The following is a 25000-nucleotide window of genomic DNA, read 5'->3' as shown; positions in this document are numbered from 1 at the left end:
ATCTTTTATTATTTTCATTATTTTTGCATTATCAGCGAAAAGGTTTATATAACTATTTAGATCCTCTGTCATATTTACATATATTTTAAACATAATAGGTGCCAACACAGATCCTTGCGGTATCCCATTTGCTTGCCACTTCGCGCCAACTTGAATTAGTGTCTCTGATTACTGTTCTCATTTCCCTCCCTTGTAAATAATCATCCATCCATCTCAATGTTGCTCCCTTTAGTCCTCCTTCATTCTCTAACTTCCACATAAGACTGTTATGGGAAGCTTTATCAAATGCTTTTTTGAGATCCAGGAATACCGCATCAACCCATCCGTACCTCTCTTGCACTCCATTACTCTCGTATAAAAGCTCAGTAGATTTGTAACACAGGATATTCCCTTCCTGAATCCAAATTGCTCTCCTGTTATTATCTTTTCATCTTCTAAATATTGCAGCCATCTATCTTTAATTACTATTTCACAAAACTTGCTTACGATACTTGTTAGTGACACTGGTCTCTAATTTAAAGGTTCCATTTTATTTCCCCCCTTTGTATACTGGGACAATGTTAGCTCTTTTCCATCCCCTTGGTACTTTTCCTTCAATCAACGAGCTGTTAATTATATCCCATATGTGTTGCTCCATTTGTTCTCTGCATTCTTTTAATATCCACCCATTTACTTGATCTGGTCCCATAGCTTTTCTAACATTAAGCTCTTCCAGCAGTTTCTTGATTTCTTGTCTCTTTACTTGTATCTCCTGTATTCCCTCATTCTGTGATACCACTTATGGTGCCACAAAATCAGTTTTCTTTGTAAACACAGAATGAAAACTCATTCATTAGTTCACTCATTTCCTTAGTAGTTTCATAAATTATTCTTTATCTTTTTTTTTTTTTTATGTAGAAGGGACACTGGCCAAGGGCAACAAAAATCCAATAAAAAAATGCCCACTGAAATGCCAGTCCAATAAAAGGGTCAAAGCAGTAGTCAATAACTGATGGATAAGTGTCTTGAAACCTCCCTCTTGAAGGAATTCAAGTCATAGAAAGGTGGAAATACAGAAGCAGGCAGGGAGTTCCAGAGTTTACCAGAGAAAGGGATGAATGATTGAGAATACTGGTTAACTCTTGCGTTAGAAAGGTGGACAGAATAGGGGTGAGAGGAAGAAGAAAGTCTTGTGCAGCGAGGCAGTGAGGAGGGGAGTCATGCAGTTAGCAAGATCAGAAGAGCAGTTAGCATGAAAATAGCGGTAGAAGACAGCTAGATATGCAACACTGCGGCGGTGAGAGAGAGGCTGAAGACAGTCAGTTAGAGGAGAGGAGTTGATGAGACGAAAAGCTTTTGATTCCACCCTGTCTAGAAGAGCAGTATGAGTGGAACTTCCCCAGACATGTGAAGCATACTCCATACATGGACGGATAAGGCCCTTGTACAGAGTTATCAGCGGGGTGGGAGGGGTGAGAAAAACTGGCGGAGACGTCTCAGAACACCTAACTTCATAGAAGCTGTTTTAGCTAGAGATGAGATGTGAAGTTTCCAGTTCAGATTATAAGTAAAGGACAGACTGAGGATGTTCAGTGTAGAAGAGGGGGATAGTTGAGTGTCATTGAAGAAGAGGGGATAGTTGTCTGGAAGGTTGAGTCGAGTTGATAGATGGAGGAATTGAGTTTTTTGAGGCATTGAACAATACCAAGTTTGCTCTGCCCCAATCAGAAATTTTAGAAAGATCAGATGTCAAGCGTTCTGTGGCTTCCCTGCGTGAAATGTTTACCTCCTGAAGGATTGGACGTCTATGAAAAGGCGTGGAAAAGTGCAGGGTGGTATCATCAGCGTAGGAGTGGATAGGACAAGAAGATTGGTTTATAAGATCATTAATGAATAGTAAGAAGAGAGTGGGTGACAGGACAGAACCCTGAGGAATACCACTGTTAATAGATTTAGGAGAACAGTGACCGTCTACCACAGCAGCAACAGAACGGTCAGAAAGGAAACTTGAGATGAAGTTACAGAGAGAAGGATAGAAGCCGTAGGAGGGTAGTTTGGAAATCAAAGCTTTGCGCTAGACTCTATCAAAAGCTTTTGATATGTCCTAGGCAACAGCAAAAGTTTCACCAAAATCTCTAAAAGAAGATGACCAAGACTCAGTAGGGAAAGCCAGATCACCAGTAGAGCGGCCTTGACGGAACCCATACCGGCGATCAGATAAAAGTTTGTGAAGTGATAGATGTTTAAGAATCAAAAAGAAGTCAAAAGTTGGAAAGAAAAGCGAGAACAACAACAAAAGGTGGATATGGGGGAGATAATAAGGTAACAGCAACAGGAACACAGTAAGGACAAGGAAAAGCAAGTGATTAAAATAATAAAGGAAAAAAGTAATCTTGTGAGAGACAGGCTACAGAGAAAGATGTGTGTGGTGGTATTTGGGGTTAAGGAGAAGAACCTGCCCATGAAAATAGCTAGAAAGAAGAGGCGAAAAGGGCTAAGGAAATTATATCAGAAGTGGCGGGAGAAGGAGAGGAGATAGTTGAAGAAATTGAAGAGGTTTATAGGAGTGGAAAGTACGACGAAAATGGAACAAGACCAATGAAAATAAGATTCATGTCACAAACAGCAGCAGAACATGTGTTACAAAGAACAGGAAAATTGGCAAAAGTAGAAGGAATGAGAGGAGTATGGATAAAAAGAGACATTAATGAAGAAGAAAAGTAAATTGAAAGAGTTAAGAGTAGAGGCCCAATCAAAAAAACAGGGAGAAAACAGGAACAAGCAGGGAGATTTATTTGGAAAGTTGTGGACATGAAAGTGAGAAAATGGTGGCACAAAGATGCCACAGAAGATAACCAATCAGAAGTTTAAAAATTATGTATACAAATATGAATGGTTTGGTGTCAAGCCTATTGAAACTTAAAGACTACCTAAAGAACAATAAACCAGACATGACATGTTTAACAAAAACCAAACTAAAAGAGGAAATAAAGTTGAGATTTGCAAAGGAAGGTTATAGCACATGGAGGAGAGACAGAAAAGGAAAGGGAGGAGGAGTGATATTGGTAAAAGAGGATATTGTTGTTGAGGAAGTGGAATATGGTGATGGAATGGCTGAAACTATGAGTGTTGTGGTTAAGATCAAAGGAGGTGAAAAAAGGAAAGTTATTGTGACGTACATACCACCAAAAACTAATGAATAGGAGACCAATGAATATAAAACTATGCAACTAGAAACAAGAAATAGCATAAAGGAAATGATAAGGAAAAGTAACAAAGTGCTCTTAGTAAGTGACTTCAGCACTAAAGAAATTAACTGGTAGGAGATGGAAGTGAAAGAACATGTCAGGTCATGGAGCAAAAAACTTATGCATACCATGATGGTGAATACAATGAGACAGTGAGTGAACGAACCTACAAGATGCAGAGAAGAAGAACCATCACAGCTGGACTTACTGTTTACAGAAACCCCAAAAAGTAGACCAAGTATACATTGTCTGAGTCCAGTGGGAAGAAGTGATCATGTGACAACAGAAATAGTGCTTCAGGAGGAAACAGTGTTGCACAGGAATAGACAGTTTAGAAATGGGAGACAGAACTATGCTAAGGCAAACTTTGCAGAGCTTAATAAACTTTATTGAAAAATTAACTGGAAAGAGCTATTTGAAGGTAGAGTAGTGCAAGAAAAATGTGAGATATTTTTGAGCAAGTATAGAGAGGGGGAGGTGCAACAGTTTGTACTACGTTATATAGTGAAAATTGGGAAGCATGAATGGTATAATGCCAGGTATGTAGAAGCAAAAAAGGAAAATGGACAGAGCATTGAGGGAAATGATGAGAAAACTGAACAGAAATACTAGGGAAGAATACAGAAAGGTAAGGAATGAATATAGTATGATAAGAAGAAAAGGAAATTTTCGAAAGTGACATAGTAAGAAAAAACAAAGAAAGAGCCCAAAATCTTCTACAGATACGTAGATGGAAAAAATGAAACATAGGGATTACATAAACGTTAAAATTGGGGTGACCTGAGGAGATATTTTGCTGATTTTCCTTGGAATGACTAGGGGAGAGCGGGGCTAGTTGCATCAAATTTTACATTTCCTTCTACAGAATTGTGTATAATTCATTCAAGTGAAATTCAGTTGTCGTATATAAATATGCTAGACCTCATCATCAAGTTCACATGCGTAGATATTAATGAAAATCATTTCTTATATACTTAATTTTGATATATATCTAAAAAAATATTTGATGCAACTTACCCCATCTGCGGGGCAAGTTGCATCAGTATGAGGGGCAAGTTGCATCATAAACAAACTATAACTTTTGAGAGTTTATTTAAATGATAAGAAAATAGAAATCCACAATAAACTGAACCGATGAACCTTAAATTTATTCATCATCAGATTCACAGTTATGACAAATATAATATAAAATTATACTTCCATCTGTTCCCAAACATTCCTCATGAGACCATCCTCTGCATGTACTACACTGAATCCATTTCTCCCGGGGCCTGCTATTGGAATATGGTTCTACACAAATCAGACAATACCAGTCTTCGTCGTCTGAGCTGGATATGTCGTACTTTTCAACAGGTTTTTTGGATCGAACTTTGTGTAAAAACTCCTGCTTCCTTTTCTTGGTGGCTTTCTTTTCTTTGACATCATTCTTTTTGTTTTTTTTTTCTTAATGGCTTCAGCAAACAGAGCATTTCTTTCAGGTGTGTCTGTTAATATGGCACTTTTACGTGCTTTTCTGCCTGTATTACATTTCTTTTTCCGAGGTGTTGCTTTTGGATGTGGCATGATTTTTTCTGGGCAAAGGGAAGACTCACCAACATTTGCAGTTTCAACTTGATCAGTAATGAAAGAAGCTACTGCTGGTTGTGGTCCTACTGCAGTTGAAGTGGAAGGAAGGGGTTCACTGGCTGTAGAAGAGGAAGGATGGGGTTCCATTGATGCAGAAGTGGAAGAAAACCAATGTTCATCTACCGATTTTGAAACCTCTGAGACATCTTGCATTGCTTTGGCCGCATCCTGTTCACATTGCTGCCTCACTGGGCGATCCGTTACTGAAGAGGGAGCAAACTCCCAGTCATCAAAGATATTTGTACTCAAAGGACTGATGCCGCTGACTTTAAAGCCACTCGTGATGTTAATGGGAGTTGAAGCTCTCAGAAAAGCTTTTTTTACTTGAGAAGGAATGTCGTAAATGGTCATTCTTTTTCCAGGATTACTCCGTAACCAGTCATTCTGAGCTGAACTCAGGTAACGCTTGAAAGGTCCATAAACTGACCTATCTAAGGGCTGCAACTTGTGGGAGCAGTGTGGAGGAAATGACAGCAAAACCACTCCATTTTCCTTGCATAATGTGATAACATCATATACTCGCCGCACCGAATTTTGGCCGGTGAGGCGGAGTTACTAAGGGAAATTCCCCAGTGTTGCCGCGTCTTCAAAAGATACCACGGAACGCCCACCAGCCTTCCGCTCTCTCTCTCTCTCTCTCTCTCTCTCTCTCTCTCTCTCTCTCTCTCTCTCTCTCTCTCTCTCTCTCTCTCATTACATAATATAATACATTTAATAAAACTGCACGTCTACTTTATTTATTTAGTTTGACTTTTTTTCCACACCACCATTGTGGTAAAAGTCTAGGCGGTGGGCGGAGTCAGAAGAGCGGCAATGTCGCTCACGTCCGCTGATATGCCAAGTTTACTATTTGAGGAAACGAGACCTTTGTATAGAAAACATTGTTTTGATATTTATCTCAGTGGTGGTAGGTGACAAAAAATCATAACAATGAGAGAGCCACAAGGGTTAAGGAGGTGAATCGGGGTTACAAGAAGGAGTAGACAGTGTTATAATCTATAACAAATTACTTGTAGCACCACTGGGGGAATCCCCGAGCTCCGCCTCACCGGCCAATATTCGGTGCGGCGAGTATAGTTAACATGAGATTGGTTATTATCTAGCAACAGCAAGATAGGTTTCTCGACAGTTGCTTTTGTATGCTTAATGAAATGCTTCATAAACAGTAAGAAGTTATCCTGTGTCATCCATCCAGAAGGGTGACAGGCTCCAATTGATCCTTCTGGGCCATCCCTTATGAAATTATCATGGTTTTTCCGTGGAAATATCAACATGGGAGGAACAGACCCTCCAATGGCACTGACAGCAACACAAAATGTAACAAGTTGTCCTCTCTCAGCTGAGGTAAGAGAGCCAACTTGCTTTGTGCCCTTAACTGCTACCACTGCACGAGGTTTCTGAACAGTTGTCACTCCACTTTCATCAGCATTCCATATGTCTTGAGGTTCAAATTTATACTTATCCATGAGAGAAGAAAGCTTGGAGAAAAATAACTCTACATTATGCTTGTTGAAACTTGTAGCTCTGGACAAACTTGTCGCTTCAGGTTGTCTAATTGAGAGTTCTTGTCCATGTCGCTTCATGAAACCTGAAAACCAGTCTTTTCCAGCATATTTATCATTGCGCCAATTATCAGGCATTTCTATCTTTGCTTCATTGGCGCATTTGAAAGCCAGTTCCTTGACTTCTCTCGGAGAAAGACCAAAATAAATTGCTGCTGCTGTTTTCAGATAGGATACTAATTCTTCTTCCTGTTCACATGTAAATACTTGTCTTGGTTTGGCATATCCTACATGTGTATTGTTTTTAGCAGTGTTGCCAGAGGTTTTGTGAATAAATCGTTGTAAGGTTGAGTAGTGGACACCAAACAGTTTTGCGGACTCTCTCACTGATTTATTCTTATTTCGAACAAAATCAGCAGCCTCCTGCATTAGTTGGGGTGTTGCTGACCCACGTTCAGTCTTTCTTTTGTAGTTCCGAACCATTTCTGAAATAAATAAAACGAGTTGAATGCATAAGAATAGTCTAACTATAATAATGAAATAAATTTACTAATGGGGCAAGTTGAATCATGATTCAACTTGCCCCGTCACGAATGATTCAACTTGCCCCCTCACAGCAACCAAAATTTGATCGCCAGCTAAATATATACTAACGGTCATTCTAATGCAAATTTGTAAGAAATAATTGCATATAGTACAGAATTATATAGCTATTTTCAAAACACTGTTACTAATATATATATATATATATATATATATATATATATATATATATATATATATATATATATATATATATATATATATATATATATATATATATATATATATATATATATATATATGAGGTACAAGAAAAATTGTGAAATCGAAAAATATTAATTACCAAGGCCGAAATCAGTAAATTTCTCATAAATTCAAGAGCACTTGCGCAATCCACCTCCCTCTGCCGCAGCGATGTCCGCACTGACCAACACACATTTGAACCGCCTGTCATCCTAATGCAGCCGCTGAGTTGCCAGTTATGCTCACTGATGCAACTTACCCGCGATGCAACTATAACCCCGCTCTCCCCTACTGCTTCCGTGTCAGACACCCGTCTTTGTGAGCTGACCGCATAACAGAGGTGATAGTGTCTGGCATGGAGGCGTACATTCCTCACTCTTTTTCTCGACCTAAACCTTCCAAAACTTGGTTTAACACAGCTTGTTCTCGTGCTGTACATGATAGAGAGGTGGCCCACAAAAGGTACTTAAGCCTTTCATCACCAGAATCTCATGCACTTTATATTTCTGCCCGGAACCATGCCAAGTCTGTTCCCCAACTAGCCAAAAACTCCTTCATTAACAGAAAATGTCAAAACCTTTCAAGATCTAACTCCCCTCGTGAGTTCTGGCATCTAGCCAAAAATATCTCCAATAACTTTGCTTCTTTTTCTTTCCCTCCTCTACTTCAACCAGATGGCACCACTGCTATCACATCTATTTCTAAAGCTGAACTCTTTGCTCAAACCTTTGCTAAAAACTCTACCTTGGACGATTCTGGGCTTGTTCCTCCCTCTCCTCCACCCTCTGACTACTTCATGCCACCTATTAAAATTCTTCGCAATGATGTTTTCCATGCCCTCGCTGGCCTAAACCCTCGGAAGGCTTATGGACCTGATGGGGTCCCTCCTATTGTTCTCCGAAACTGTGCCTCCGTGCTTGCACCTTGCCTAGTCAAACTCTTTCAGCTCTGTCTGTCAACATCTACCTTTCCTTCTTGGTGGAAGTTTGCCTACATTCAACCTGTTCCTAAAAAGGGTGACCGCTCTAATCCCTCAAACTACCGTCCTATTGCTTTAATTTCCTGCTTATCTAAAGTTCTTGAATCTATCCTCAACAGGAAGATTCTTAAACATCTATCACTTCACAACCTTCTATCTGATCGCCAGTATGGGTTCCGTCAAGGCCGCTCTACTGGTGATCTTCTGGCTTTCCTTACTGAGTCTTGGTCATCCTCTTTTAGAGATTTTGGTGAAACTTTTGCTGTTGCCTTGGACATATCAAAAGCCTTTGATAGAGTCTTGCACAAAGCTTTGATTTCCAAACTACCCTCTTACGGTTTCTATCCTTCTCTCTGTAACTTCATCTCAAGTTTCCTTTCTGACCGTTCTATTGCTGCTGTGGTAGACGGTCACTGTTCTTCTCCTAAATCTATTAACAGTGGTGTTCCTCAGGGTTCTGTCCTGTCACCCACTCTCTTCTTATTATTCATTAATGATCTTATAAACCAATCTTCTTGTCCTATCCACTCCTATGCTGATGATACCACCCTGCACTTTTCCACGTCTTTTCATAGACGTCCAACCCTTCAGGAGGTAAACATATCACGCAGGGAAGCCACAGAACGCCTGACTTCTGATCTTTCTAAAATTTCTGATTGGGGCAGAGCAAACTTGGTATTGTTCAATGCCTCAAAAACTCAATTCCTCCATCTATCAACTCGACACAACCTTCCAGACAACTATCCCCTCTTCTTCAATGACACTCAGCTGTCCCCCTCTTCTACACTGAACATCCTCGGTCTGTCCTTTACTTATAATCTGAACTGGAAACTTCACATCTCATCTCTAGCTAAAACAGCTTCTATGAAGTTAGGTGTTCTGAGACGTCTCCGCCAGTTTTTCTCACACCCCCCAGCTGCTAACTCTGTACAAGGGCCTTATCCGTCCATGTATGGAATATGCTTCACATGTCTGGGGGGTTCCACTCATACTGCTCTTCTAGACAGGGTGGAATCAAAAGCTTTTCGTCTCATCAACTCCTCTCCTCTAACTGACTGTCTTCAGCCCCTCTCTCACCGCCGCAATGTTGCATATCTAGCTGTCTTCTACCGCTATTTTCATGCCAACTGCTCTTCTGATCCTGCTAACTGCATGCCTCCCCTCCTTCCGCGGCCTCGCTGCACAAGACTTTCTTCTTTCTCTCACCCCTATTCTGTCCAACTCTCTAACGCAAGAGTTAACCAGTATTCTCAATCATTCATCCCTTTCTCTGGTAAACTCTGGAACTCCTTGCCTGCTTCTGTATTTCCACCTTCCTATGACTTGAATTCCTTCAAGAGGGAGGTTTCAAGACACTTATCCACCAATTTTTGACCACTGCTTTGACCCTTTTAAGGGACTGGCATTTCAGTGGGCATTTTTTTTTTTTTAGATTTTTGTTGCCCTTGGCCAGTATCCTTCCTACATAAAAAAAAAATATATATATATATATATATATATATATATATATATATATATATATATATATATATATATATATATATATATATATATATATATATATATATATATATATATATATATATATATATATATATATATATATATATATATATATATATATATATATATATATATGTATAGTGAAAACTTTGACAAAGGTCACTCATAGACGAGTGATCAAGATGTCTGTCAGTCTCTGCCTTATTAGTACAGAAGTGAAGAGCAGAAGTGGTAGTAGTAATAACAGTATTAGTAGTAGTAGTGGTAGTAATAGTAGTAGTAGTAGTAGTAGTAGTAGTAGTAGTAGTAGTAGTAGTAGTAGTAGTAGTAGTAGTGGTAGCAGTTGTAATAGTAGTAACAATAGTAGCTAGTTGTAGAAGGTAGTTGTTGTGAATTTTGTTGTTGTAGAAGGCAAAATGAGCTGGAATGGTACTGAAAAAAAAAAAAAAAAGAGAGAGAGTGTCGCTCGCACCTTCAGCTAACTGTGATCATGAGTTTGCATTTTCTCTTTTTGTGTCCTGGCGTTTTGCCTTTGCTAATTCGGGGAACATGAGAAGGTATTATTCTGATTATCCTTGGAATAACTGCTGGTTCAGTGTCAGAGGCCCGTCTCTGTGTGCTGATCACATAACAAGTCACAGTCTGGAGTGGAGGCGTACATTCCTCACTCTTTCCCTCGACCTAAACCTTCCAAACCTTAGTTTAACACAGCCTGATTTCGTATTGTACATGATGGAGAGCTGGCCCACAAAAAGTACTTGAGTCTTCCATCACCTGAATCTCATGCACTTTACATTTCTGCCCAGAATCATGACAAATCTCTTCTCCAACTAGCCAAAAACTCCTTCATTAATAGAAAGTGTTAAAATCTTTCAAGATCTAACTGATCTTGTGATTTCCTGCTCCTAGCCAAAAAACATCTCCAATAATTTTGCTTCTTCATTTTTCCTTCTTTTATTTCAACCTGATTTTACCACTGCCATCTCATTTCTAAAGCTGAACTCTGCTCTCTGCTTGAACTTTTGCTGAAAACTCTACCTTGGATGATTCAGGGTTTGTTCATACCTCTCCTCCACCCTCTGACTACTTCACGCTACCCATTAAGATCTTTCGCAATGATGTTTTCCATCCCCTCGCTGGCCTAAACTCTCAGAAGGCTTATGGATCTGATGGGGTTCCTCCTATTGTTCTCCAAAACTGTACCCCCGTGCTTGCCTAGCCAAACTCTTCCAACTCTGTGTATCAACATCTACCTTTGCTTCTTGGTGAAAGTTTGCTTGTTCCTAAAAAGTTCCTAAAAAGTGTGATCGTTCTAACCCCTTAAACTACCGTTCCGTTGCTTTAATTTCCTGCCAATCTAAAGTTTTTGAATCTCTCTTTGACAGGAAGAGTCTTAAACATCTGTCACTTCATAACCTTCTCTCTAATCCCCAGTATGGGTTCCGTCGAGACCGCTCTACTGGTGATGTTCTGGCTTTCCTTACCAAGTCTTGGCTATCCTCTTTTAGAGAATTTAGTGAAACTTTTGTTGTTGTCTTTGACATATCAAAACCTTTTGATAGTCTCGCACATGCTTTGATTATCAAACTACCCTACCATGGCTTCTGTCCTTCTCTCTGTGACTTCCTCTCAAGTTTACATTCTGACCGTTCTATTGTTGCTGTATTAGACAGTCACTGTTCTAAATCTATTAACAGTGATGCTCCTCAGGATTCTGTCCTGTTACCCACTCTCTTCCTATTATTCATCAATGATTTCCTAAACCAAACGTTTTGTCCTATCCACTCCGATACTGATAATACCAACCTGCACTCTTCCACGTTTTTTCGTCGGCGTCCAACCCTTCACGAAGTAAACAGTTCACGCGGGGAAGCCACAGAACGCCTGACTTCTGATTTCTCTAAAATTTCTGATTGGAGCAGAACAAATTGTATTGTATTGTTAAATTATATTGTTTAATACCTCAAAAACTCAATTCCTTCATATATCAACTAGACACAACCTTCCAGATAACTATCCCCTCTTTTTCAATGACACTCAACTGTCCCCCTTTTCTTCACTGAACATTCTCGGTCTGTCCTTTATTTATAATCTAAACTGGAAACTTCACATCTCATCTTTAGCTAAAACAGCTTATATGAAGTTAGACGTTCGTCGTCACTCGGCAGGAAGCTGTGCTCTGGAAATCCCACTCGTTTCTGCGCGATGGCATCGTGAAGGGTGCACTTGAATCAAGTTCCTCCATCACCAGCACTTCCTTCAGCACCTACGTCGACGTACAGGAACTTGTAGTTTGCATCTGCGACGGCCATGAGGACAATGCTGTGGAACTTCTTGTAATTGAAGAACAGTGATCCTGCATGCCAGGGCTTCTTCACTCGAACATGCTTGCCATCCAGACCACCTCCACACTTGTGATAGTTCCACCTCTTTGAGAATCCTTCGGCAACTTGATTCCATTCTTCTGGAGTTCTTGGGCACTTGAGCACCTCAGGTTTGTATATGTCAATTATGGCCTGGCAGACTTTAGGTACGAATCTACAGATGGCGGTTTTGGAGACCCTGAAGCTGTATTGCAGACTCGTATATGAATCGCCGGATGCCAGGAATCGGAGGGTGACAGCCAACTTCAACCCCACTGACAGGGGCTCTCTCATTCTGGTGGCTTTTTTGGCGAGGATTGGAGTAAGCCGGTCCACCATCTCTCCGAAAAGTTCAGGTTTGATGCGGAGGAAGTTCTTGTAGCCCTTGGTGTCTTCTCGGTTGAGCTCCTGCAGCAGGTGGTGAAAATCGCCATGCATCGATCGTCTCGTAAGCCATTCACGGCACCATATTGTTCTGGGTCTTCTTGCTCGTGGCTGGGGTGGCACGGGAGGTTGCTGTAGACGTCTTCTTCGCAGCAGCAATGCAGCAGCCACCATCAGGATTCCTGCCATCAGTACTTGAGCCTCTTGTCTGTAGTTTTCTTCCTCCATCTTCCCTGCTTGCCAGTCTAGCTTTGAGTGACTTGATCATCATTCCCCACCCTTTATATACCGCTTGGGAGGCGCTGCAAATATTGGACGCATCCTCACAACACCCCGTGACATATCGTGACAGTACATCGGCAACAACCTCGTAATTAATTAAAATGCCTGTGCGACCCCTCAAAACGGATCGTCGGGTTGGGCCACACCTCGTGTGCACGTCGCGATGACCTCGTGCCCACGTCGTGATCACCTCGTGTCACGTCTCGCAACACCTCGTGCCCAGATCGGGCTCACCTCGTGCCACATCGCCACACCCTTGCGCGCAATGTACCCGACGTCTCTGTTTCTGTACTGTTTCTACTCGCGGTGTGGCGCGCACTCACCTCGTGCCACGTCGTGCCCAAAAAGTGCGCGTGTGGCAACCTACCTTAAGTCGTCTCCGCCAATTTTTCTCGCCGCTGCCCCTTCCCCCCCCAACTGCTAACTTTATACAGGAACCTTATCTTTCCAAGCATGGAGTATGCTTGACATGTACGATGGGATTCCATTCATACCGCTCTTTTAGACAGGGTGGAATCAAAAGTTTTTCGTCTTATTAGCTTATCTCCTCTAACTGGCTGTCTTTAGCCTCTCTCTCAGAGCAGTAATATTGCATCTCTTGCCATCTTATACCGCTATTTTCATGCTAATTGCTCTTCTATTCTTCTTAACTGCATGCGTCACCTCCTTCCGCTTCCTTGCCGCGCAAGACTTTCTTCTTTCTCTCACCTCTATTCTGTCCACCTCTCTAATGCAAGAGTTAACCAGTATTCTCAATCATTCATCATTATCTCTGGTAAACTCTGGAACTCCCTTCCTGCTTCTGTATTTCCTCCTTCCTATGACTTGAACTTTTTCAAAAGAAAAGTTTCAAGACACTTATCCTTTAAGTTTTGACGACCGCTTTCGAAGTACCTCATTGGGCTTTTTTTTTTTTTTTATTTATTTATTACTATAATTTTGTTGCCGTTAGCCAGTGTCCCTAGTACAGAGGTCGGCAGCCCAGAATTAGAGAAGAGCCACTTTCTTTAGACTTGACAGGAACACAGTGCTGCTGGAGCCACAGCGTAAAATATATTACGAATGTCGATTAAGAAACCTAATAAATTTCCTCCATACAAAAGTTAAGTAATATAACCATAGACAAAATAATCATACAAATTGTACTGTGGTACTAGTAGTAGTAGTAGTAGTAGTAGTAGTAGTAGTAGTAGTAGTAGTAGTTATAAATAATAATAATAATAATAATAATAATAATAATAATAATAATAATAATATTATTATTATTATTATTATTATTATTATTATTATTATTATTATTATTATTATTAATATCATTATTATTATTATTACAATTATTATTAATCTTCGCACAACGTCATCAGCTTTACCACGTAAACACGACCCTCACTACCTCTCTACAATTTAACCCTCCTCTCGCACAACTTCACTACTTCAGTTAACTACTCCATTTAACTCAGTTTTCTTATTGTTACACATCCTTCATATGAGTCTCTTGCCACCAGCCTCACAAGGCATCGTGAGGCGACAAGTGGTGACTACTCTCCCCCCTTTGTTTGGACGCGGAGTGTCACAAACAACTACAAGGAAAGCTCACACTCTAGTTATTCTTTGTGGTTAGCATCATTCAGATTCAGATGATTTGTAATTTATCCCTGTTGTTCGCTCTTCCCTTTGGGCTGATCCGCAGGAACAATCATTTATGTCACAAGATCGAGCCTTGCAATCCTTCGCCATATGAAAATCCCTGAGACAAATGAAACATTGTCTTTGGCCTTTACAACTCGTTTGCGATGCTCCACTGGCAGGTGTCGGAATGCTAAACACATAGGGAGACCATGACTGTCACCACAGAGGCGGCACCAGTCGCTTCTCAATATACTTCCCCCGTGACCTAAGGGAGACTCAGCATGCGTGGTCAGGGACGTCTCTCGAACCTGTCGTTTAACTCTGGGGTTTGGTTCATTCTTCATGTTGGTTGTTGAAGGAACTCTCCCTCGAGTTGCCGTCGTTTTTTATTGGATTTTCTGTTTTGCTTCACATATCCCTTTCACTGTTATGCCGTACTGTTCCTTTAATATTAGTGCGTTTTCTACTCTCTTTGTTTCGTTCTTCAAAAAGGTGAGCAAGTCCTTTATGTGATGGGTGAGTTTGCTCCTTTTCCCAGTCCATCAGGAAGCCCATCTAGCCTGCATGGGGTCGTCAAGTCTCAGCAGAATATTTCGTATTGTTGGGGTGTTATCAACCTCATGTAATTTGCCGAGGTTCTCAGCGAAGTAGATATAAGTCAGTCGGCCACACAAGGCTTGAAAATCGTTTTCCCCAATCATGGGTCCTCTCATCACAGTATCCCTTGCTTGGTTCATATCCAGTGGTTCCCAACCTTTTGTAGGCAGTGGGCCACATCTGTCGTTGTAAACACAGTAGGGGACGCCGTGCCATATATATATATAGAGAGAGAGAGAGAGAGAGAGAGAGAGAGAGAGAGAGAGAGAGAGAGAGAGAGAGAGAGAGAGAATTTTTCTTACCTTTCAAAAATTTAGTGAGAAGACTGGCTCTGCATTCCTTCTGCTAACTTGGATATCTCGGGGGTGTAATTTGTAACGCCATTCTCATGCAGTCATTTAGCCGACTGTCAGTTAGACGTGACTTATAGTTGGATTTAAAAATTTTCAGTGTTGAAAATCCGATTCACGCATGTATGTTGACCCAAACCATGAACGTAGTCTCTGATAAACTTCCTTCTGAAGAGGAAATTTCTCCAACACTACTAATGTTCAAAATTCTGGATGATTTGCTTTGCTTCTCAGTTCTAAGTCACTTTGCAACATAATAATTTCAATCTCCAGGTCAGATACGTTCAGGTTGAAAAGCAATCCAAGCTGAGATGTAGTGTCGCTGACATCACTGTTGCAAAATTGGGTTTGATACGAATGTGGCTGCTGGCAGAACATTACTGAAGTGTGCAAATCTTTTCTTAAACTCATCCAAAATTATGTTGAGCTCATTTGTGTATGTATGAAAACTGCACTTCAATTTTTCTGTGTTCAGTCTTTTTTGCAGCGAATGGAAGTGTTGTAAGAGCCCTTTAGAGATCTGGGACATCCATAGCTTCAGCTTTACTGAACTTATCATTTGTGACAGAGTTTTCATTTGTCCTTGCAACTCTAGATTTAACTTACTGAACTTAGATGTGATGTCAGTTAAAAATGCTAGGTCAGCTAGCCATTGCGGATCATCGAGTTTTTCATGTGAGTTCCCTCTTTCTTGCAAAAAACTCTTGATTTTAGGAATTAGCTGTTGAAATCTTTGGAGAACTTTCCCTCTGCTTAGCCAACGCCCTTCTGTGTACAAGAGGTCACCATACTGAGCACTCACTTTATTCAGAAATGCTTTAAACAACCTGTGCTGAAGAGGTCTAGCACGAATAGAATTAATGATTTTCACAACCACTTTCATTACATGTTCATAGTTAATAACTTTTGAACAGAGCACTTGATGATGTATTATACAATGATAACTAATGAATTGAGGGAATGCTGTATAATTTTTGCACAGTACCACAAAGCCAACATTGCTACCAATCATAGACGGGGAACCATCTGTTGTTAATGACACAAGCTTCTGAAGAGGTCAACTGACCTTGTCTACAAAACTTATTACTGTCAGAAGGTAGCGAAGGTTATTTCAGACCCACACGATGACACGAATCGTTTACTGAATCCGGTCAAAACCTGAAGACATACATTAGTGATCATAGATGAATAATGTATGTAATACAGGTATGTTTCCGCACGTTACTTATAGGATAATGTATTCTTACACAGACAGTTGTTAAACTTACGTGTTTGGGGTCTTGGGGCGATCGTTAAGTAACGCGCACGCCCTTTCTGACAGGTACTCTAGGCAGGTCTATCTATTTCTGTCTCTGCAGCAACACACGTCCTCCCTGCACGAGTGTCCTCAGTAATGTGTCTCTATCGTCCTCAGTTACTTCCTGGATTCCTATCCTGTCCATCGTTATCCATTAGCGACGGCGATAAGGCCGGCCTCATCTTAGCCGCATGTCGTAACAAGCATCCTTCATCTCCTTACATCAACACTACCTCAGCACCGACTGTACAAGGAATTCGCTGGCTTGGGCCTCGTTTTGGTCCTCGCCCTCACCTCCAGGTCCTTTCCTTTCTCTTTAACAAGCACAACGACTTCTTTCACCCGCTCGGCGGTAACAAAACTCTTAAAAACTTGATAAACATCTGCACCACGCGTTCGGTAAGAGCACTAAAAAATCTTCTTTCACGCTGTCATCAGAAAAAAAAAAAAAAAAAAAAAACATGCGCACAAATTGTACCTCTAGGTGTAAATAATGCCTGTCCGCTCATGACGCAGCAAATGAAGTAGAATTCGTAACCGGTGATCTCATTTCAGAGGACGTGGAGGGTCAACATTTCAAGACTTGTGGTGTGAAAGGGCCAGCAGAGGTAAAACGTCCCCCTGGAGTTAGAAAATACGCCCATTATGAGTGAGTTCCCTAAGGCTATAGCAAAGCTGCTGACGCTCATGGGAGATTTTGTGGAATCCCTCAAAGATATAAAGCGCGGTCGCTGCCGAGCGAAGAAGCGTTCCAGCAACTCTCCAGCCTCAAGTGGTGAGGATACAAATGCTGATCAGTCCTTAAGTGATGAAGACACACAGAAGGCGTGCTATAAAAGACCTCAGGCCTCGTCTAGCGAGGACAAAAACACCAAATGGGCCTCGATTAGCGAGGACAGACTCCAAACGGGCCTCAATTAGCGAGGACAGAAACACTAAACAGGCCTTGATCAGTGAGAACAGAAACTCTAAGCGGGCCTCGACCAGCGAGGACAGAAACATTAAACAGGCCTCGATCAGAGAGGGCAGAAACACTGAGTGGGCCTCGAGCAGTGAGGAAAGAAACACCAAATATGCCTCGTCTAGTGAGTACGGAACCACAGGACACAATAAGAAAGCACGGTGCAAGATACAGACAGGCTTTGAGGGAACCTCGAGCGAATCCACACACGGAGATGAGTCCTCGAGTGATGAAGATCAGTTACCGGACAAGGATGGAAGGCGTGAATGACGTTTAAGGACGACAGTGTTTAGAAGTACTGGACCTTTAAGAGGCAGTTCCAGGAATTATATCTTTACTCATCGGCCTCAGACACATACAAGCTCAACCAACTATTCACCCGCTGTTCCGAGGAGGTGCAAGACATGATACAGCACTGCATGGTTCTACCAGCAGACTGGGGCCTCGAGGTGGGTTTAAGGATCCTAGACGAAAGGTTTAGTGATGAGAGGGTCCCAACCTGTAATGATGTCCGTTTGGTATTTCTGTCCTCCCTAATCGAGGCCCGTTTGATATTTATGTCCTTGCTAATCGAGGCCCGTATGGAATTTCTGCCCGCACTAATCAAGACCCGTTTGGTATTTCTGTCCTCACTAACCGAGTCCCGTGGTCTCATAATATATCTTCACGTACAAACAAAAGGCTCCAGCCTCACCAATGTTCCACCTGCCGGGCTGGGGGACGCACACAAGTACACACGCACACAGTTGCGAGACAATATTCGACCGTACCGTGATCGGAGCGAGAACGGAACGTGACCGGAACGCCAGTGTGAATCAACCCTAATTAGTGTGCGAGGTTTCCCGGCAGACTCATGCCCCGCCTGCAGGGCAGTGGAACGCACAAACACACACACGCACTCCACTCGTCGGCCTGGCGGGCGGATCACTCATGCGAGGCTCCCGGTCCAGCTCCTGTCCCACCCACTTGACAGCAGTGTACACGCGCTCCTCCACCAGGCACCCCGGCAGATGCTCCATTCCGTCCGTGATCCTGGCTTCTCTTCTCCAGCATGTGGAAGACCTGTAGTCGTTAACTATAGACGCCGGGACGACTGTAAGGGTTTAGGACGACAAACGACCCAGTTATTTACTCGCATTAATGCGGTTAACCTGTAGTGACAATTGTTTTAACATCACTAAGAGGACTAATTAAACTACAACAGATCATACACATGCACATAATACAAAGAACACATTTCGATTCCATAATAATGAAGGGGCAATATTGTTACCATGATACATAATAGTTGAAGCAATAATAATAATATAAACGCCAATGCAACACACGTATAATAATTCCCAGAGTACGTTTAATCTCCAGTGGTTACTTAGACAGTTACTTTACCACACTGTAAGACTTATGACTATGAGGGTCGGCGTTTGAGGGTCTAGGATTTATGGAGAAATCAAGGTTGAGTCTGTAACATCTTCCTCTCTGAAGACTGCCCCTTTCTGAAGCCACTGGACCAGATAAGCAACCACAGGCGATCCATTCCTCTACATAGTCATCAGAAACCCTCTGTGTCTTATCTATCCTTCGCGCAGTGTCATCAGCTTTACCACGTAAACATATATATATATATATATATATATATATATATATATATATATATATATATATATATATATATATATATATATATATATATATATATATATATATATATATATATATATATATATATATATATATATATATATATATATATATATGCAGTGGAACCTTTGTTACCGAACGCCTCCTTTTTCGAACAGATCGGTTTTCGAACAAAATTTTGTAATCATTGTTGCTTCCGTTGTAGTATTATAATTCGGTTTTAGAACAGTTACTTGATTTCAAATATTAAAAGACAGCAAAAGCTGCCGTTTATTACTAATGTATAGATTCTATAAATATTTACTTCGTTTTTATATATTTGGAGGAGAGACACAGAGTGTAAGACAGTAATTCAATCTTTAAAATAATATAAATGTGATCCCGTTGAAAAATTCTCGATGTTAACAAACTGTTTTCGGCGCTCAGGAGTAATCCTGAACCACCTGTGGCTCTCTCGATGAACCTAACGCCATCACTACTGCACAACTACATTTTTTCAGTATCTGTTCCCAGCAGCAAGATATCTAAGCGTTATGGTCACCTTCATTTTGGTGTTAAGTGGGTTGCTTCTCTCTTTGTCACTCTATAAGGCTATGCACTTATTCTCTTTGTCACTAGACCGGTGACAAAGAGAATACATGCACGGTCTAAACAGTATCTTCTGATGAGTTCTGTGTCACTAAGTTCATTCAATACATCCTTTCTGGATAAATAATTTGCGAGCTGAAGATCTTGTGAAGCAGCCATCTTGGCTGTGGGAGGGTCTGTCATAAGCCGCTAAGACAGTATAGACTGGTGTCTGGGAGCTGATTAATCCATTTCACATTGATTCCTATGGGGAAAATAATTTTGGGTTTCGAATATTTCGGATTTCGAACGGCATTCAGGAACTAGTTATATATATATATATATATATATATATATATATATATATATATATATATATATATATATATATATATATATATATATATATATATATATATATATATATATATATATATATGGTGTCCTCCCTGAGGGAGAGAAATTAGAAAATAGAAAGGAGGAGAGATCAGCGAAGAAGAATAAAGTGAGAGATTGCACCATGGCGGGCAACCATGAGTCTGTCTATTAGCTGGCCAGCTGGGTTGGAGCTGAGTGGTGGGACATGCTCTCATCCATCTCCCTTTAATTTCTTTATGTTTTTATCCTGTTCCCTTGTCCCTGAGACCTGTGCTCAGTACATGATAAAGTAGAGGAGTTGCCCTCCGTGACAGTAGCACTGAATCTCACCCAGCCCCCTCTGATGTGCTCACAGTGATTTATGTAAAACGATGCTACTTTTAAAGTAAAAGTTAAGCCAAGTGTGTGTGAAGTTTGGGTGGTGCGAGGCCGGCTTCCCTCCCCGTCCTTTCCCTGTCCTCCCCCCTTCCTCTCATCACATGATCCCATAGCCGTTGCTCAGAGGCGCGGCGAAAGAGCGCTTCTCGCATTCAGTGTTGCCATTCTAGCTAGTTTCCCGCTAGATCTAGCGATTTTCGATTGTGGTCAGATATATAGAATATCGTCTGGCGATTTTCTAGCGATTTTGCTTTGTCAATTTTCAAGAGAATAAATTGCAGTCATAGAAATACAAATATTTTTTATTTTTTTTTTATTTTGGCATGAAATTATTTGAATGAATGATATTTTATAATGTATGCAGTCTTCTCTCGATTGTTTGTACCAGCGTGCTCTAGTTTTACACGTACCATTCCTGTTATTCTCCTGCTGTACGGCTACGCATCTCGCGTCTCGCCCTCGCTAGCACTGCTCAGCTATGGTCAGTCTTCGCTTCCCCACAGAAAATTACATATCAACAGTGCCTTCTTATCATTAGTTTTGCTGTGAAATTTTCTCAACTACTCATCATATACAATACACTCAGAAGTTCAGAAAGGAATGGTTAGGTGGTATAGTGTTAAGAAATTTGATTACTGAAAAAAAAAAAAAAAGAGAGGCAGTGGTGAAAGTGTACCATTTTGTAAGTTTTGCCGATGCCCTCTGAGCTCAAAGTTGAGTGATCTGAAAGCTCATGCTCGTACAAAAAATCACAATGTCAACGCGAAAGATTTATCTGCAACTAGACAGCCATTTCTACCCTTTGTGTCTGCAAAGAAAACAGCTGAGGCTCAGGTGGCTGAGGGAAGGATGGCGTTGTTCATCGCAGAACATACAGCTGTAATGACTTGTGACCATTTAAGTAGCCTTTGTAAAAACTTTTCCAGACAGTAAAGTGGCATCACAAATTCAGATGAAGAGATCAAAATGTAGTGGAGTAATTAAGAACATTTTGTATCCTCATTTTTTGGCTGATATTACTAATGCTGTTGGAAATGGCTACTACAGCCTCCTGCTAGATGAATCTACAGACATAAGTGACATGAAATATCTTGGAATTGCTATAATTTATTTTTGACACTTTGAAAAAAGAAAATCGTGTCAACCTTTCTAAGCTTCTTCAATGACACTCAACTGTCCCCCTCTTCTACACTGAACATCCTCGGTCTGTCCTTTACTTATAATCTGAACTGGAAACTTCACATCTCATCTCTAGCTAAAACAGCTTCTATGAAGTTAGGTGTTCTGAGACGTCTCCACCAGTTTTTCTCACCCCCCCAGCTGCTAACTCTGTACAAGGGCCTTATCCGTCCATGTATGGACTATGCTTCACATGTCTGGGGAAGTTCCACTCATACTGCTCTTCTATACAGGGTGGAATCAAAAGCTTTTCGTCTCATCAACTCCTCTCCTCTAACTGACCGTCTTCAGCCTCTCTCTCACCGCCGCAATGTTGCATATCTAGCTGTCTTCTACCGCTATTTTCATGCTAACTGCTCTTTTGATCTTGCTAACTGCATGCCTCCCCTCCTTCCGCGGCCTCGCTGCACAAGACTTTCTTCTTTCTCTCACCCCTATTCTGTCCACCTCTCTAACGCAAGAGTTAACCAGTATTCTCAATCATTCATCCCTTTCTCTGGTAAACTCTGGAACTCCCTGCCTGCTTCTGTATTTCCACCTTCCTATGACTTGAATTCCTTCAAGAGGGAGGTTTCAAGACACTTATTCATCAATTTTTGACCACTGCTTTGACCCTTTTATGGGACTGGCATTTCAGTGGGCATTTTTTTTTATTAGATTTTTGTTGCCCTTGGCCAGTGTCCTTCCTACATGAAAAAAAAAAAAAGCTTAACATTGTTAGAGAAGTGTGATGCTGATGGTACTGTGAATGCACTGAAGGAAACAATAAATTCAGTTGAACTGGATCTGCAAAAGTTGAAAGGAGTAGGAATAAACAATGCTATCGTAATGAATGCTGTCAATAACGGTGTTTGTGAGAAGCTGAAGGCTGAAGTTTCACGTCTCATACTGGTAAGTTGTGTGTGTCACTCATTACAACTAGCTGTCTCTGCTGCTACCGCTGATGCTTTACCAAGGAACTTGGAATTTTTGATCAGTGATATCTACAACTGGTTCTCAAGGATATCCACAAGGCAAGTAAGTTACAAAAAGATATATAATGCAATCAATGAAGGTCATGATTCACTCAAAATTGTTACTGTTGAAAGAATTGATAAACAGTGGTTGGAATTAAAAACTCATTTTAATATTTTTCGCCACACTGAAAAGTGCTATGCAGCTGAAATGTTGCACACTATGTATAATGATAGAACTACCCTAGCATACATGAAGTTTCTGATGCCTATTTTAAAAGATGTTCAGAGGGTTAACAAATCCTTCGAATCCAATGAAGCAGACTGAACAAAGTTACATTGTTAGTCAAGTCATTAGCCAAAAAAATTGTTCAGCCTACCTACTTCAAATGTTGATCCACTCGAATGTAACATAGAGGAGAACCTGGATTCCAAACCATATTTAGGATATCGGTTCGAGAAAGAACTAGAGGATCTGAAAGAAAAAGGATATTCTGTTCATCTAGAGAAGTTACTAAGGGGCAGGTGCTTTAAATTCGTGACCAATTTAGTGCAATAAATGAGGCACAGATTACCAGACGATGTAAAAGTTCTAGAAAAAATGTCTTAGCTGTCTGTTAATAATGCACTACATTGCATTAAAGATCCCTTAACTCCTATAATGGAACTGCTGCAAGTGCTCCCTGATGTTGATGATTACATCGAAAGTCAATGGAAGAATCTTACATTGTTCAAGTGGTGTGCAGTCACCCAGTCTCATTTTGGATTGAAGTAAACAACTACAAGGATGCATCTGATTGCAATCCATTTGAAGAAATAACAAAGTTTGCATTATCAGTACTTATTTTGCCTCATTCTAATGCTGAGGTAGAAAGAATTTTCAGCCAGCTAAATGTAATGAAAAGTAAACTTAGAAACCGAATGGAAACAAAATGGCAAATGCAATTCTAGCAATTCGTGCAGGACTAAAAAGACATGAAAAATCGTGTTTTGATTACGAAATTTCACCATGTGTTGCAAGTAAGATTGGAACATCTCAAGTTTACAGTAGAGATTTGCAGTCACCAGTGCCTAGTACCTCGCGTGAGGAGGTGGAAGAGGATGCATCTGACTTGATATTTTTTTACTAGGTATATAATATAAATGTTTCTATCGATATACAAAGTAAAGCTGAACCTACATTCTCTCTCTCTCTCTCTCTCTCTCTCTCTCTCTCTCTCTCTCTCTCTCTCTCTCTCTCTCTCTCTCTCTCTCTCTCTCTCTCTCTCTCTCTGCGTGTGTACATTCTGGGCTTACCTGAAATCCAAGGCCAAGAGACTAGAGTATATTCTTTAGGCCTTGCTGAAATTTAGCGATTTTAGGTCTTAATCTAGCGGTTTTAGAGATCGAGTCCGACAGGATTAGCAATTTTTTGATGGCAACACTGCTCGCATTGTCTCCTTTGTTCAGTTGGTGCTTAGACATGTCAGGAATAAGGTACACGAGAGAAAAAGCAGAGAGAAGCAAGGAAAACCAAGGAGTTATAATGTTAAAGGGCTCTTTTAGTATATATTACTTGAGTATACAAGGTAGTAGGACTGGCGTCCACAGGAGCCTGGACTGTGAGTGCCGTTTGCCCTTGATTTGCCCTTATATATATATATATATATATATATATATATATATATATATATATATATATATATATATATATATATATATATATATATATATATATATATATATATATATATATATATATATATATATATATATATATATATATATATATATATATATATATATATAAGCTATTCCTTGCACAGACTCCTCAGCTTTCTCTGAGCCAACTGGCGTCTGTCTCTGTAGGAGCAGGTGGCGGCCTCTCCTGGTGTCTGCTGGTTGTTGTGCTATCGTGTCTTTAGTGTTTTGTGCTGTTAAATGCAACAGGCCTTCAGTGCTTGCTGCTGGGAGCTCTGAAGCCGGAGGATTTCATAATAACACTGTATAACAATGAAAAAAAAAAAAAACGGAAATGAGACTATCCTTTTCTAGAGTTATTTTTTGCGCAGATTACGAATATAACATCCGTTTCTTTCTGTGACCCTCCAGTTCTTCGTAAATAGCAGTGCCCGCAATGTCTATCTGAACGGTATTTTTTGTTGCTTTTACCATTTATATAATTTTTCACATGGCTATGTGTTTTTTTTTTTTTTTTTCTAAACAGGATACAGAGTTAAGATGCCTAGAGAATGCAAGAATTCGCCAGACAAGTTTTGTTATATATGTGGATCAGTTACATTAAGGCAATACAAGAGACAGTTGACTCAACGTGTAAAGAAACTTTATGAGCTGTACTTTGGATGTAAAGTGGGTGACCAGGACAAAAGCTGGGCACCTCACATATGTTGTGTCAGGTGTACAAGTTCCCTTTCTGCCTGG

General features: G+C 40.6%; 2 protein-coding genes across 2 annotated transcripts in view; one reads left to right on the top strand and one right to left on the bottom strand.

Moving 5' to 3' along the window:
* Window positions 1-6493, bottom strand: part of LOC135107028 (uncharacterized) — a 10585-nt gene extending 4092 nt beyond the window's left edge. Inside the window, exons 1-3 of the mRNA XM_064016602.1 lie at window positions 5864-6493; window positions 4820-5297; window positions 4245-4249 (exon numbers count right to left, since the gene is read on the bottom strand). Coding sequence (XP_063872672.1) covers window positions 4245-4249; window positions 4820-5297; window positions 5864-6493 — 1113 coding nt within the window. The remainder of the gene's footprint in view (window positions 1-4244; window positions 4250-4819; window positions 5298-5863) is intronic.
* Window positions 6494-24789: 18296 nt separating this feature from the next.
* Window positions 24790-25000, top strand: part of LOC135106621 (uncharacterized) — a 1886-nt gene continuing 1675 nt past the window's right edge. Inside the window, exon 1 of the mRNA XM_064015907.1 lies at window positions 24790-25000. This exon is cut by the window's right edge and continues 103 nt beyond it. Within this exon, the coding sequence (XP_063871977.1) occupies window positions 24800-25000 (201 nt within the window). The 5' untranslated portion in view covers window positions 24790-24799.

This window comes from Scylla paramamosain, chromosome 2 (genome assembly GCF_035594125.1).
Source record: "Scylla paramamosain isolate STU-SP2022 chromosome 2, ASM3559412v1, whole genome shotgun sequence".
NCBI lineage: Eukaryota > Metazoa > Arthropoda > Malacostraca > Decapoda > Portunidae > Scylla > Scylla paramamosain.
Note: the sequence above shows the minus strand (reverse complement) of the source record. Positions and strands in the feature narration are given on the sequence as shown.